Source organism: Ctenopharyngodon idella, chromosome 7 (assembly GCF_019924925.1).
Source record: "Ctenopharyngodon idella isolate HZGC_01 chromosome 7, HZGC01, whole genome shotgun sequence".
NCBI classification, from domain to species: Eukaryota; Metazoa; Chordata; class Actinopteri; order Cypriniformes; family Xenocyprididae; genus Ctenopharyngodon; species Ctenopharyngodon idella.
Window position 1 is genome coordinate 44,229,616 of NC_067226.1, and position 13,423 is coordinate 44,243,038.

At 39.8% G+C, this 13,423-nt stretch overlaps 1 protein-coding gene across 9 annotated transcripts in view; it reads left to right on the forward strand.

Annotated features, from left to right (window-relative positions):
• neo1a (neogenin 1a) overlaps nucleotides 1–13,423 on the forward strand; it is a 177,958-nt gene that overhangs the window by 54,769 nt on the left and 109,766 nt on the right. For all 9 annotated transcript variants that reach the window (XM_051900843.1, XM_051900844.1, XM_051900841.1 and 6 more), the window contains exon 2: nucleotides 10,379–10,696. In XM_051900843.1, the coding sequence (XP_051756803.1) occupies nucleotides 10,379–10,696 (318 nt within the window). The remainder of the gene's footprint in view (nucleotides 1–10,378; nucleotides 10,697–13,423) is intronic.

Below are 13,423 nucleotides of genomic sequence, written 5' to 3' on the forward strand. Positions count from 1 at the left end.
CGTTCACTTGAGAATTCAAAGTGAGAATTCATATTACGTACAATGAGTGCATCAGCTTTTTTCGTGTTTTTTGACTTCTGTTCAAGGCGACGGTGCATAGTTGTGTCTCTTGTCACAGTCTGTTTCGTCTCATTTGTTGCCACACCTGGTTGAGAATAAAAGGTGAAGCTTTTGTGAGATTCCCCCCCCTCCCAGTTCTCTTTGACTGTGTCCTTGTGTCTGTACTGCTTGATTCACAAGCGAGCTGGCCAGCTTTGATGATTGAGGGAGATCGAGTTCCAATCAGCGTGGTTAATTACTATGTCCAACTGAGGTGAGAGGTGCAGCATGCAGCGAGGCATTACTGCAGCCAGGAAATTACCTGTGTGCTCCGGGGATTCGCTATCTGTTAGAGACAGCCCGCCGACTCCCAATATCAGATTCGTATCATCTTATTTTCATTCATTTGCTGCTGGAAGGCTTTTCTGTTGCACATGGACTTCCCTGCCCTTCCCCCATTTGAACTGCACTGCTTTAGCTGCACCTTTGCGGGGTTTCTGTCTGCATGTGTCTTGTATCCGGTCGTACTTTCAGATCCTTTAGAGTCATGACACATCAAGCCGATGGTCAGTCTTCGGCCAACACCGGGCCATCTGTGAGTATCTGCCAGGCTAGTTTTTGTGGTGTGTTCCACACGTTGGCTCTAGTCGGGCCCCTGTAAGTGACAGTTCGGCTGATTCAGCATGTTGAATCAGTGTCGGGGCCATTGGTGAGAGAGATCGCTCTGATTGGCTGTTCAGTTTAGCTAGCAAGTCAGTGCATGAGAATAATAGCGAAAGTGATGACAGAGAGCAAAGAAGTCAAGACGGCACAGACAGAAGGCTGATCTAATTTTACATCATCTTACCTGAGCATTCCTTTTTTTTTTTTTTTGGCCTAAATCCACAGGACTGTAGGGTTTCCCAGTTGTCATTTCATGATTTATGCTTCACCAGTGCAAACTCCACAGTGGACTATTACCCATTTGCCCATGTGGCAAAGTGTAGACTCGGAGGGGAACCACATGAGCTGAGGTTGCGATTTGGGACAGGGCCTAAATTGAGTCTCTTGTGCATTTCATATGAAGAGCACTATTTTTGCACAATTGCACTACTGAAGAGCATTGTAGTTGTCTATGTTGAGCGCTTTTAAGTCAGTCACTTGTAATGTTCAATTTAGGTTACAATACTGCCTGTCCAGGCTGTAGACAGAAATGCGATTATTAATGTTCTGGAATTACGCTATTATTTGGATGTCATATCTAATAAAGATTTCATTATATACACTTTAAAAAATGCTTTTAAATTAAAATTTTAAACCCAATGGTTGGGTCTGTCCATATTTGACCCAAACATGTGTTGAAACAGCCCAGCATTTTTTAGAGTGACTTTGCAGTTTCTTTCTTAGTCCTATATAATGTGTGCTTTTCACATTATGTTATAAAGACACATTTTGTAGAAACTTGTAATACTAAAATGGATCCCAAGGCATTTCCAAATGGAAAAGGCTATTTTTTTTTTTCTTGAGCTTAAATATCACATGGATACGAAACCATCATGATAGTTAACTCTGTGGTTTGCTAAACCAAAAATGAAAAATTTAAGGAAATAGTCCGGCAAAAACATTAAAATTATGTCATCATTTACTCGTTCCAAACCCTGTGAGACTTTCTTCTCTGCAACACAAAAGGAGATATTTTGTAGAATGTCCAAGCTGCTCATTTCCGTACAATAAAAGTGGACTGTGATTTTAATGCCAAGCGCCAAATAGGAGAGTCAGAGAGTTGTCTGTACAATTCTAAGTCTTTAGAATCCATACAAATAGCATGTAAATAATAACCCCTTCTGAGCCAGATTTACTCAGCACAAACCCACTTTTGGCGTTAAAAAACTACTGTCAGGATTTGACAAAACACGCAGTGAAAAAATGGCACTGAAAAGGCATGGACAGTTATTTTTGCGGCTGACGTTATTGCATATGCATTTGTAGGAGTTTCCCTTTCAGACGCATAATTTATGGGAGGAGAGTATTTAAATGAATCATGCGAGAGGTGATTTACTAAGGTTTGAGCTAGTCAATTTACTGGTATTTGCGCCATTATTTACCGCTCAAAAAAAGCATGTCTTAAACCTGACGCTAATTTTCGCTGCTCTTGCGTTGGTCATAATTCAAATGATCCGACTGCGTCTGTGTTCTTTAACTGCGTGTCATCGGTAGATCACGCACAGAACTTTCCACTCCCTTCGGCGTATTTTTGGAATTTCGCTCTCACGCTAATTTGCCCTGCTTAGTAAATCTGGCCCTTTGTGTTTCACAGAAAGAAAATCACAAGGGCTTTTGCGTGTGCAAATAATGACAGCATTTTCGTTTTTTGGGTAAACCATGCTTTCACCTTAAAGGAATATTTCACCCAAAACAAAAAATTCTGTCATCATTTATTCACCCTCATGTCATTCCAAACCTGTATGACTTTCTTTCTTCTGTGGAACATTAAAGAAGATAAGGCGAGGGTGAGTAAATGATGGCAGAATTTTTATTTTTGTGTGGACTATCCCTTATATTTATATATAATTTATAAAGGAATTGTTTTATAAAACAGTAAACCACAGCAGCAAAAGAAAGGTGTTGTCTTTTGTTTCGCAGGTCTATCAGAGTCAAAATTAATTCCGCTAAATATCTCATAATTCTGCTAAATACGGTAGCGGAGGGACAGAATTGGCTTAAGCTTGTACTCAGGATTTTCTAATCCTTGGAAATGCTCCCTGGCAGGAGAAGGAAGGGTAGCTTGAGGTGTTTTGAGTAGCGAAAATTGTATCCTTTCGCCTCTGTTCTGCCAGCTGAGCGTGTGCCAAACTAATAAAGCCGGCATGGAGGCCTACCAATCATTTTGTACAGCCGTTACACCTTGGACCCTTGTTGAGAGGGCAAAGCCACTATCTGAGCATCCAGACTGTGGGGTGAGGGGCTGCCGTTGGCCAGGGGTCCTGAGTGGGAGAGCAGCCTTTGTTCCTAGTAGCCGCTGTGAAAGATGAAGTGGGCATCTGTGAAACACAAAAAAGGAAGCGAATGAGTGCTGAAGACAATACAGGAGGCTGCATTCTCTGTGCATTCCTTTATTCTGTGGTGACAGTGACCTTTAAAAATGGCTCATCTTCCCACCCCACTATTATCCCTGTAGTCTATCCTTTCTAAGATTTGAGAACAGGTCAGCTTTTAAATAGACCTCTACGGCCAAACAGTAAAACATGACTCATTTAAATGGGTCAATAAACCCTAAAAGATACTTGATACAAGCCACCTCTGTACTAGAGAGTAAAACTTCTGTCAATATTCAACATAACTGGGTAAAATTTACTATGCAATGTAATATCATCTTTGTATCATTTGTATCATCATCATCTTAAGACATAATGTTTTAGCCAATAAGCAATAGAAATGAGATTTATTTTGTATTGGGGAAAATCAAGCCTATTTTTAGACAATTAAACCAGTTTTCTTCCAAATTCTCATTATGGTAATTCATCCACACAGAATTCTAGTTTATGTTATTTATAGCATTACATATTATATAAATTATAGTAAAAGCAATACTGTAATAAAATGATTTTTAGTTTAAATCAGCAAAAATCAGAAGCAGTACCATGATATATGTGAATGTGTCAAGATATACAAGAAATGTGACCATGATATATAAATGTTTTATTTTTAATATTTATTTTAAATACAGAAATAACATAATCTAAAAAATGTATTTAATTTATTTAAAAAAAAATAATTTAAAATAATTTTTTCAGCATTTCTGAGGTGCTCATAAGGAACAGTGCTAAATCTGTAATATGAGTGTTATATGAGAATGAGGCTCAGATTCAGCTTTCAGCATGTGATCATGAAGCATACACAGAGAGAGCAGTATATTAAACTGGTTTAATATGTGAGATCTCCACAGGGAAGTCCAAAGCAAAGTTACTCATCCTTGAGTCAGTTCTCTGACTCTCAGAGCCTCGTCTCTCGTAAGCGGATCACTGCTGATTCCTCACTGTGTTCTGCAGTGACAGATGGGGAAGAAATGATGCTGGTAGATAAAGGCAAGCCTGGGGAGAAGCAGACAAACTGGAGGTGGACAGACATGAAAGAAAAAGCATTCCAGTCAGACTAATGAGCCCGAAAGGAAATGACAAAGAACTGGGATAGAGTCTAGGAGAGTAGAGGACCCTGCTTGATATGTTGGAAAAAATATCTGACTGGCTATTTTCCAAAGCGCAAACGTTTTTTGCTCTAAGTATATTTATTTAGCTGAAGGTCAAACAGCTCAGAAGCCCCTTCTACTCAATAATGCAAAGCCGTGGGGCATTTTCCCCTTTGTGGATAAACTAGAAACAGAAATTCTGTCTAAAGGCATACTCAAATGTAATTTCCAGATGCGATCCCGTTGATTAATAATGAAACTGATATTTTAGCTTATTACTCTTCTTTCCATGTGGTGTAATAAAATTACCTGTTTTAGTTTAGTCTCAAAGGCTGCTTTGTATTAATTTAATGTGAGCTCTTCTATTCTGGGGTTTTGTTTTGATTATATGTTTTTGTGGAATTCCCATAATGCTTTCTGGAAATGACCTGAGCCTCGTTAAGAGGTGATCTGGAGGGAAAGTGGTCTTTGTGGAAAATGGAGGTTGTGTACAGGACCTGATTGGCACAGCTCAGTCTTTGTGTGAGAGCCAACAGAGCACATTTCTCATAATATCACATAAGAATATTAAGAAGTTATCTTTAATTCGCAGCTTAAAATACCCGTTAGATTTCCTGAACTGAGATCTCTCTTAAAAATAAATATTATAGTCACAGTTGTGAAGAGCTCTCTATATCTATCTTCATCTGTCCTCAACAGTCTGACAGACGCTTTATAGAGGCGAAAGTCTTTGAATGAGGCACAAGACAAACCTTTTTTTTCCTTCCATATCTGCCTGGCTTCAGAAATTTCTACTGACTGGAGCTGTAGATCTAAAGTGCTCTTTGGATGTGGAATAAAATGGATTTCACAGGACTAGGGACAGGGGTAACGGCTCATACTTATCAAACAGACAACCTCATTTTCTCCTGGTTCCCTGCACTGTGGACTGCAGAACACATTTTGAAGTCAATTTCTGCACAGTGAAAAGTAGAATAGATTAGACGTATGTCTGTAATATGCTTCCTGACACCAAAGATCACTCTATTTAGTCACTAACAAAAACATATGATTGTACATCCATGTGTTTTGGATAAGTACCATGGTATTCTTTAATTGTATTATCCAAACTTTGTTTTTAGATAGAAACCTATCCATTTAACATATTTCCTTTTTGCATGAGGAGAATATTTTATTTATAATGCCATATACTGGGCTTGATAAGTTCAAAATCCTTGATGTGGTTAGTGGGTACCATTTTAGAAATATTCCAGCAGGGATGGTCAAGGTTGTTCTTTCTCTTTTTCATTATTCATCATTTATATGACAATATTCCTGTGGAAATCCAATATACTTCTGATTTGCTTAGTATTTAAAATGATTCACAGCCGAAGAGTGCTTGTATCTAATCTGAATTTCAAGTGACTCTAAAGAGATTGTGTAATTGGTCTATGCTGCACTTTTTCCTCTGTGTTTTGAGCCCATTAAATGATAAATATGGTGCTGACTTTAAATCTTGAGCATAAATATTTGCAAACTGAATAAGACTCATTACAAGTGCCACTGATATTTGCATGTTTGTGGAAATTCATTGTAATATCCAATACACTGTATATAGATACACCAATATAGACATTTTTGGGTGATACAGATAGCAGATATTTAATTCATGGCTGATATCCAATATTACTGCCAATATTATAAATCTAATAACATTCTCTTTTTTTTTTTTTTTTTTTAACCATTTACACTGAGTGCTTCTAGTGAAATTAAAACATTATTGTACAGATGAAAGAAAATCATAACTGTTTAGTATTCTTGAAAGGAAAGAAAAAAAGGTATACCATTGGGATTGTCCTAATTAAAATAAAAATTTGAGCATTAACAATGTGATCTCCGATACATTGTGCATCCCTAGACCTGTAAACCACAGAGTAGCCCAGGCATTTTAGTATCTACTAGCAGATACTAAAATTCAACCTTAAATTCATGCAAATTCCATTTAAGACAACACTAAGGGTCCTATTTTAACGATCTAAGCGCATGGTCTGAAGCGCATGGTGCAGGCGCACTTAGGGCGTGTCCGAATCCTCTTTTGCTAGTTTAACGACGGAAAAAATGGTTGTACCTAGTCTCTTAATGGGTCATGGGTGTGTTTTGGGCGTAACATGCAATAAACCAATCAGAGTCTAATCTCCCATTCCCTTTAAAAGCCAGGTGGACTTGCACCATGGCGAATTTGCAAGTGGAAAGACTGAACGCTTCTCCAGAGAGGAATCCTTTTATTTTTAATATTTGGCATGTTTGTGTGCTGCTGCATGTACCTGTGTGTGTAACAAGCAGAGTGTATATGCGTTGTGCACCCGCCTATAGGCACACATTATTAACGTGCCCTTTAAATACAAAACAAATACTGCGTCATTGACTTTAGATCAGGTTTTTATTGGTCAATGGCGCAGTCGTTTTCAGTTGCCTCAAAATAGCAACATGCCAACAGTGCGCCTGAACACACCTCGTTTTCAGACCGGCACGCCCATGGGCGAACAGATGGGCGTGAGTGCATTTGCTATTTCGGCAGTGTGGGCGCTGGAAGTGAAAATGATAACTGCGTCGGACTGAAACTAGCAAAAAACACTTGCGTCGCGCCTGGCGTCGCAATGCGCCGGGTGTATGATAGGTCCCTAAGAATCAAGACCAACATACCATGCAAACTGGCTTATTCAGCTTAACTCTTAAAAGTTAACCAACCACTGAGTTCTTATATTCATATAGCCTGAGGTAGCAGCACAAATCATTTTTCTCTGGTTGGTTTGTTTGTATGTTGAAGTAGTTGTTTTATCCCTGATATGGCTCATAGATGTGTAGCAGAGATTTAAAAGGTAAATGAACTATGAAAAATTGCTGAAAAGAAGAACACGAGTGTGGAGTCAGTCTCAGCTTTACTGTGGGATGCAAGGTCTGAGCAGCAGCAGATGGTCGTCAGTTGCAGCTGATGGTGAAGTGGTAGCTGGAGGAGCCGTATTACACACCTCCTCTGTGCACGATCCAAACAGCCGCTAACATGCTAATGATTAAGTACGCTGATCTTCTGATGCTCTGCTGCAGGGTGGAATTCCCTTCTCACCATTGGAATACAGGCCTCTCCATCTGTGAGATCTGCCTTCATTACTGTGTAGTCACCAGTCTCTGATTAGAAAGTGCTATGGTGGTAACATGGTATAGTGATAGTATTGGATGGTAATAGCATGGCACTTTGAACTTCTTAGGTTAGGTCAGATTTCTTTCCATTGTTGCACTCCAGAAACCTTCTACAGTTTATATCAGTTTAAGTGCTGATATCATTAGCAGTGGGACATGTTTTGCCTGTCATGTAAATATTTAAATAAAAATTCTCACTCATGACTTTATGATGATAATATAAATTGAAGCATTACACCTAGAGAAACTAGTGGTCATTTGGACACCACAGTTTATTGGTGTCTGTTATAAACACTATGAATTCTTTGTTGAAAGCTATGTAACAGTTACCTCTGGACTACAAAGTGCAAATTATGTTTGTGGCTAGAAAGTGCATCTATCTTACAGGAATTAATCTAATCCAGATGTGTTTATGCTGGAAACACCGTTGCCTCACATCAGTCTTAAGGAAACTATTCGAGGAAAGCTTAACATTTGCCAGAGTGCAATTATCTTATATGGCCGGAGAACAGTTCAGCCAACAAAAGCAGCTGTTGTAAAGCTCTCTGTGCCATTTCTATAGATGTCCAAATGCGAGACAGCACATAGAAAGTGTTTAGTTCCAGGAGGCCTTTCTAAGTGGACACAGAGGGTTGACCGCAATTACTACCCACAGACCCTGAAACTGACCCACACCCCCAAACTCCATTACAGGAGACTTTAAAACCATGTACACTAGGAAATATGCCTTCACTGTGTGAATGGGCCATAGAACAGGCGCAAGAAACCCCAGTACTAAAGAGGGCGATAGTTACTTCCAAATGTCTGTGCCGTTAAACAAGATATGTTATTCACCAGTTCAGCTAAATACTTCTTGTCCAGCAAGATTCATAGGGTGAATTTCAAACAGCATTTTTGCACCCTTAATGGGCACTGTGGGAAGGGGATGTTGCACGAAAGTGAGCAACTTAACTCCTTCCCGAAGTGCCCCCTCTCAAGGTTGTTAGCGAAAGGTACATACTGTACAATGGCCAAGTGTATTCCAAACAGCCACATATTGAGACAATTTCCCTGCTCCCTCCAAAGCCTCCACTTCAGTGGCTCTGCCTTTCGGAGTAAGTAGGGCACAGGGATGCTCACTTCCAACTGGAATTCGACCATACAATAGAGAATGCAGTTTATGCTAATGGACCCTTGTGGCAGTGCTGAGAATGTAACATGGTTGCATTAAGAATTGTGATATGACACATTTTGAAATGCATTGAGTGCCTATACACTAGGCACTACATCAGGGTAGCCAACCCTGCTCCTGGAGGACTGTCTTCCTGCAGACTTAAGTTCCAACCCAGCTCCAACACACCTGTCTGTTATTTTCAAGTAGCCGAGTTGGTTTCAAGTCAAGCTAGAAAGCAACAAAGTGGATTTGGATGGTACAACTGAACCCACCTCTCTGAAGTTCTTGTTTGGGCAATGGATGTATATCTCAAAGTGAATGTAGTTACTCAAAGTGAACTGTAGGGGCAGTTGTGGCCTAATGGTTAGAGCAGTGGTTCTCAAACCTGTCCTGGAGTACCAGCAGCCCTCACATTTTGTACGTCTCCCTCATCTATCACACCTGATTCAACTCATGAGCTCATTAGTATAGATTGCAAGACCTGAAATGGGTGTGTCAGATATAGGAAGACATACAAATTGTGCAGGGCTGGTGGTACTCCAGGACAGATTTGAGAACCACTGGGTTAGAGAGTCGGACTTATAACCCAAAGGTTGTAGGTTCTAGTCTCAGTACCAGCAGGAAATGTAGGTAAGGGGAGTGAATGAACACAACCTAACCCCCAATCATTCCCCGGGCGCCACAGCAAAAATGGCTGCCCACTGCTCCCGGTGTGTGTTCAATACTCACTGCTGTGTGTGCACTTGGATGGGTGAAATACAGAGCACAAATTCCGAGTATGGGACATCATACTTGGCTACGTCACGTCACTTTCACTTTTCACTTTTCACTTTTCACTTTCACTCTTAAAATGATCAACTTTTGGTTGTAGTCCGGGAGCACTTTCCCCAGTGGAATCGATCATTTTGCTGCATTCTCGGAAATAGCATGATCCCCTGAAATCAATGTGTATCCCCTCGTTTGCACGCCAGTTGTAGAATATACAGTAAAGTAAATTCTTTATCAAATGCACTGCATTCTCTGGCTGTATGTGATTCCAGCGCAGCTTCAGTTTCGAAACCTAAGAGGGGATGTAGGGTGCCTTCATTAGCAGTGATCCCAGACATTAACCCTTGAGTTAAAATGGCAGAATGATGACTTTTGGTTCGTGTGCTGGCCCAAGTCATGCCAGCTTTTTTGTGTAGACTTGCCATAAACCAGTCTCAACTGCTTCCAGCTATATTTAGCATTCAACACAGCACTTGGTGCAGTATTTAAAAAAGCCTTAAAAAGCTCATTATTCATTTCCAATCCAAGAAGTACAGAGGATTCAAGTTATTTATCCACACAAAGTCCTGATGACTCTCGAGGCCAAGATTTGAATAATTTATGAGGACAAATGCAAAGTAATTGTGCTTAGTTTGAGTTTTTGCATTAGACTTGTCAGTTCCAACCCCCATTTGCTTTTGAGCGAGCAACATAAGATATTCAAATGTCTCTTGATGTACGTTTATAATTAAAATGATTTATAATGTATTTGCTCATTGTTATCCTCTCTTTACCTCAATGTTTGGTCCTTTCCGGACACTAGTAATAAAGTTTTGACATTTGAATCAATGTGTTTGGCTCTCAAATGCAAGAATAAAAGAAACTGAGATGAACAAGTGTTGAAATACATTAAATATTTGGAATAAAAAGCTACGGCCCACGTTCATCCATGCAAATGTAATTTTATTAAGCAATGATGCAAATACCTTCTGTTATTAAATCCCTAACCTCTAAACCCAAAGTTCAACCTAATTTCATTTCATCATATCGTGTGATGATGAGAAATCCAGTGCTGATTTTATCCTTTTCCTCCGTAGGATCAGCAGTGAGGAACTTCAGCCCATTCCGGTTCTCCACGGAGCCGTCGGATACACTGGCGGTGAGGGGAGCGCCGACGCTGCTCAACTGCTCAGTCCACAGTGAGTCTCCTGCCAAGATCGAATGGAAGAAAGATGGCTCTTTCCTCAGCCTGGCCTCAGATGATCGCAGGCAGGTCCTGGCCGACGGTTCTCTGCTCATCAGCTCAGTGGTGCACTCTAAACACAATAAACCCGATGAGGGGGTTTACCAGTGCGTGGCCACTATAGACAACCTGGGCACCATCATTAGCCGTACAGCTAGACTCAGTGTAGCAGGTAAGACACGTGGTTTGATACACATATCTGCACAGCATTCTCACACAAACTGAGGAATATGTGCACCATATATTATTGACCCGTGTTGGGCAGTGGTTCTCAACTGGTTTTGCCTCAAGACCGATGTTGTTATAAATGCAAGGACAGAATGACAGCGAGAGTGCTCTGTTTGTCTGTCCTGTCTTCATCCTTCAGCGTTATTGCCTGCAGTGGAGTTCAATAAGTCAGTCAAGGCATCCGCTGATGCAGCACCAGTGTTGTAAATGTCTGAGTGCAGGTACGTTTGGCAGTACCGCGGCTGCTATATTGGGCCTTTCGAGTCGAAATGAAAGTGACCTTGTTTCATTCGCAGAAGGCAAGCTGCAGGGATTATGAGGTGTTTGAGTTGGGACTTTACCCTAAAACTCAATTTGCTGTTGGAGGGGAAAAGGAATGCAATTAAGTTACATCAAGCCCTTACAGTCTTGCAGACTGTGTAACCTCACTGAAATCTCTCTGAAGGAGTTCTCTGAAAAGTCAGAACCCGATGCTTATTTGAAGTAGCACAAGAGTCTTTCTTCCGTGGAAGTCTGTTTTGAGTGAACAAGCTCATTATTTCTCAAAAGCTGATATGGAGTGCAAGCAGGAGATTTTCATTGGGCTTTTTAGTGAGGTATTCTCAGCTGTGCAACAGATTGAACCAAAGCGTGTGGTTTACTGACAGTCTGCACTGCTTAAATGGAGTTTAAACAGAAATCCCACTACTGGTTTTTGGGATTTTTTGGGATAGAGATGGAAAATCACAACTTCTTTAATATCTCAAATGTTTCTCCTAGACAGCAATGGGATTTTTCAGAGTGTTCCTTAAAGATACATACCATAGTAATCTTGCATATATCTATTCTAAAGCAAGGGACTTCAGCCTTTTTAGGCCAAGGATCCTTTTGATAGATAGAGATGTTGGCAGTGTTTCACTGTACAGTATTTCTGTGTTTACATACTTTTTATGATACTTACTTTGCAAAGTGATTAAACAGTAAATGTAGTGTTGTCAAAAGTACTGGTACTTCGGTACCAAGTCGGTACTGAAATTTTGAAAATGTGACGATACCCGCATTTCTGTAGTACCGGTAGTACAGAGAAATCGGGTATATTAGGTACTCACTGATAGGGCTGTGCCAGTATTTACTTGATCGCGATCTGGTCACCCGATTAGCAGAGAATTTAACAATATTCCATTAGTTATTCCACTGAACGTGGAATCTCTGTTTCTTTTCCCAAATCTTCATTCACACAGGGGATTATAAACGTTTCTTTCTTTCATTCTCATTTAGGCCTATTATAGGCTATTCGCATTCTTTACTGTGGTAAAGTAGAAAAAACACCGTAGGACAGAAACCTTTTTGCTTGCACGTCAATTTCTATTTAACACAGTTTGTGCTTGTTATTAGACTTTATAAGGCGCATCAAGATTGTTTGTATAGCGCGTTTCACACACACTGGTGATTTTTACTTTCGCTTTTTTCTGGCAGCGCAAAATCAAAAATAGCCTAAATGTCTTTCCTGCTCGTGTCCCACATCCCTCTCAAAGCGCAGAGCGGTAGGCTATATGACGCATCTTTGCGTGGAGATAAAAAAACAAATGTTTTTAAATAATATTTAACTTTCTTATTATTTAGGTTACCATTTACCAATATTTATTTCATAGTTTTACAGGCTGTAGTGTGTTGTTTCACTGACGGAATAGCTACAATAAACACGCATGTCTGTTACCCCTGTTGAAAAAACCAGCATATGCTGGTAAGGTAGGTTTTGAAGCTGGTATGCTGGTTTGAGCTGGTCCATGCTGGTCCAGGACCATCTTAGGACCAGCATGGACCAGCATAGGACCAGCTTAGGACCAGCATAAACCAGCTCAAACCAGCATACCAGCTTCAAAACCTACCTTAACCAATATGCTAGTTTTTTCAACAGTACAAAATGGATGTTTCAGCATTTATTTTTTTTAGATTTCAAAATTTATTTAATTGAGGTAGCCTATATATACACACACAAACATACACACATGCTCCAAATCATATTTAATATGTTTTTAAAATAGGCTATATAAAATAGTAACATAGTTCCAACAGATTTTGCTCTGGTACCGAAATTGGTACAGAGAACCGTAAACTTTTCATGGTATTGGAACCGACTACTGGAATTTCGGTACCGTGACAACACTACAGTAATGTATAGAGTAATATACTTGTTTGTTATATTTTGATTTTACTTAATTATCTTTTATGTACAGAAGGAGGGCCAATGGAACATTAAGCTGAATAGCATAACTTTAGCTTTGGTTGAAACTGAACTTAATATTGTGTGTAACACATTTTAACAAAAAAAAGTTCAAATTTAAACAATTAGTGAATGGTCAATTCAATTACGACAAAATTATCTGAGCTATGCTGTCCACATTCGTTGTCTAACTCTGTACTCTTACGGTTTAAACTGCTTAAAGAAGCTGATACGCTACTGCGAGGAAGACATAGTGCTGCTGCACAAAGAGCATATATCAATAACCCATAGCAGATCTATACAGGTGGAGCTGGGGAAGATGGAGGGTATTAGAGGAACTCTGAAGTGCGCTGTAAACTGATATAGTGAATGTAACCAGCCAATTAAATGTGTAAGCAACAAGCTCATTGGCTGCAGATGTGACAAGGACCCAATCAGCTTGTGCCAAATAGTTAATGCTGCAATTAT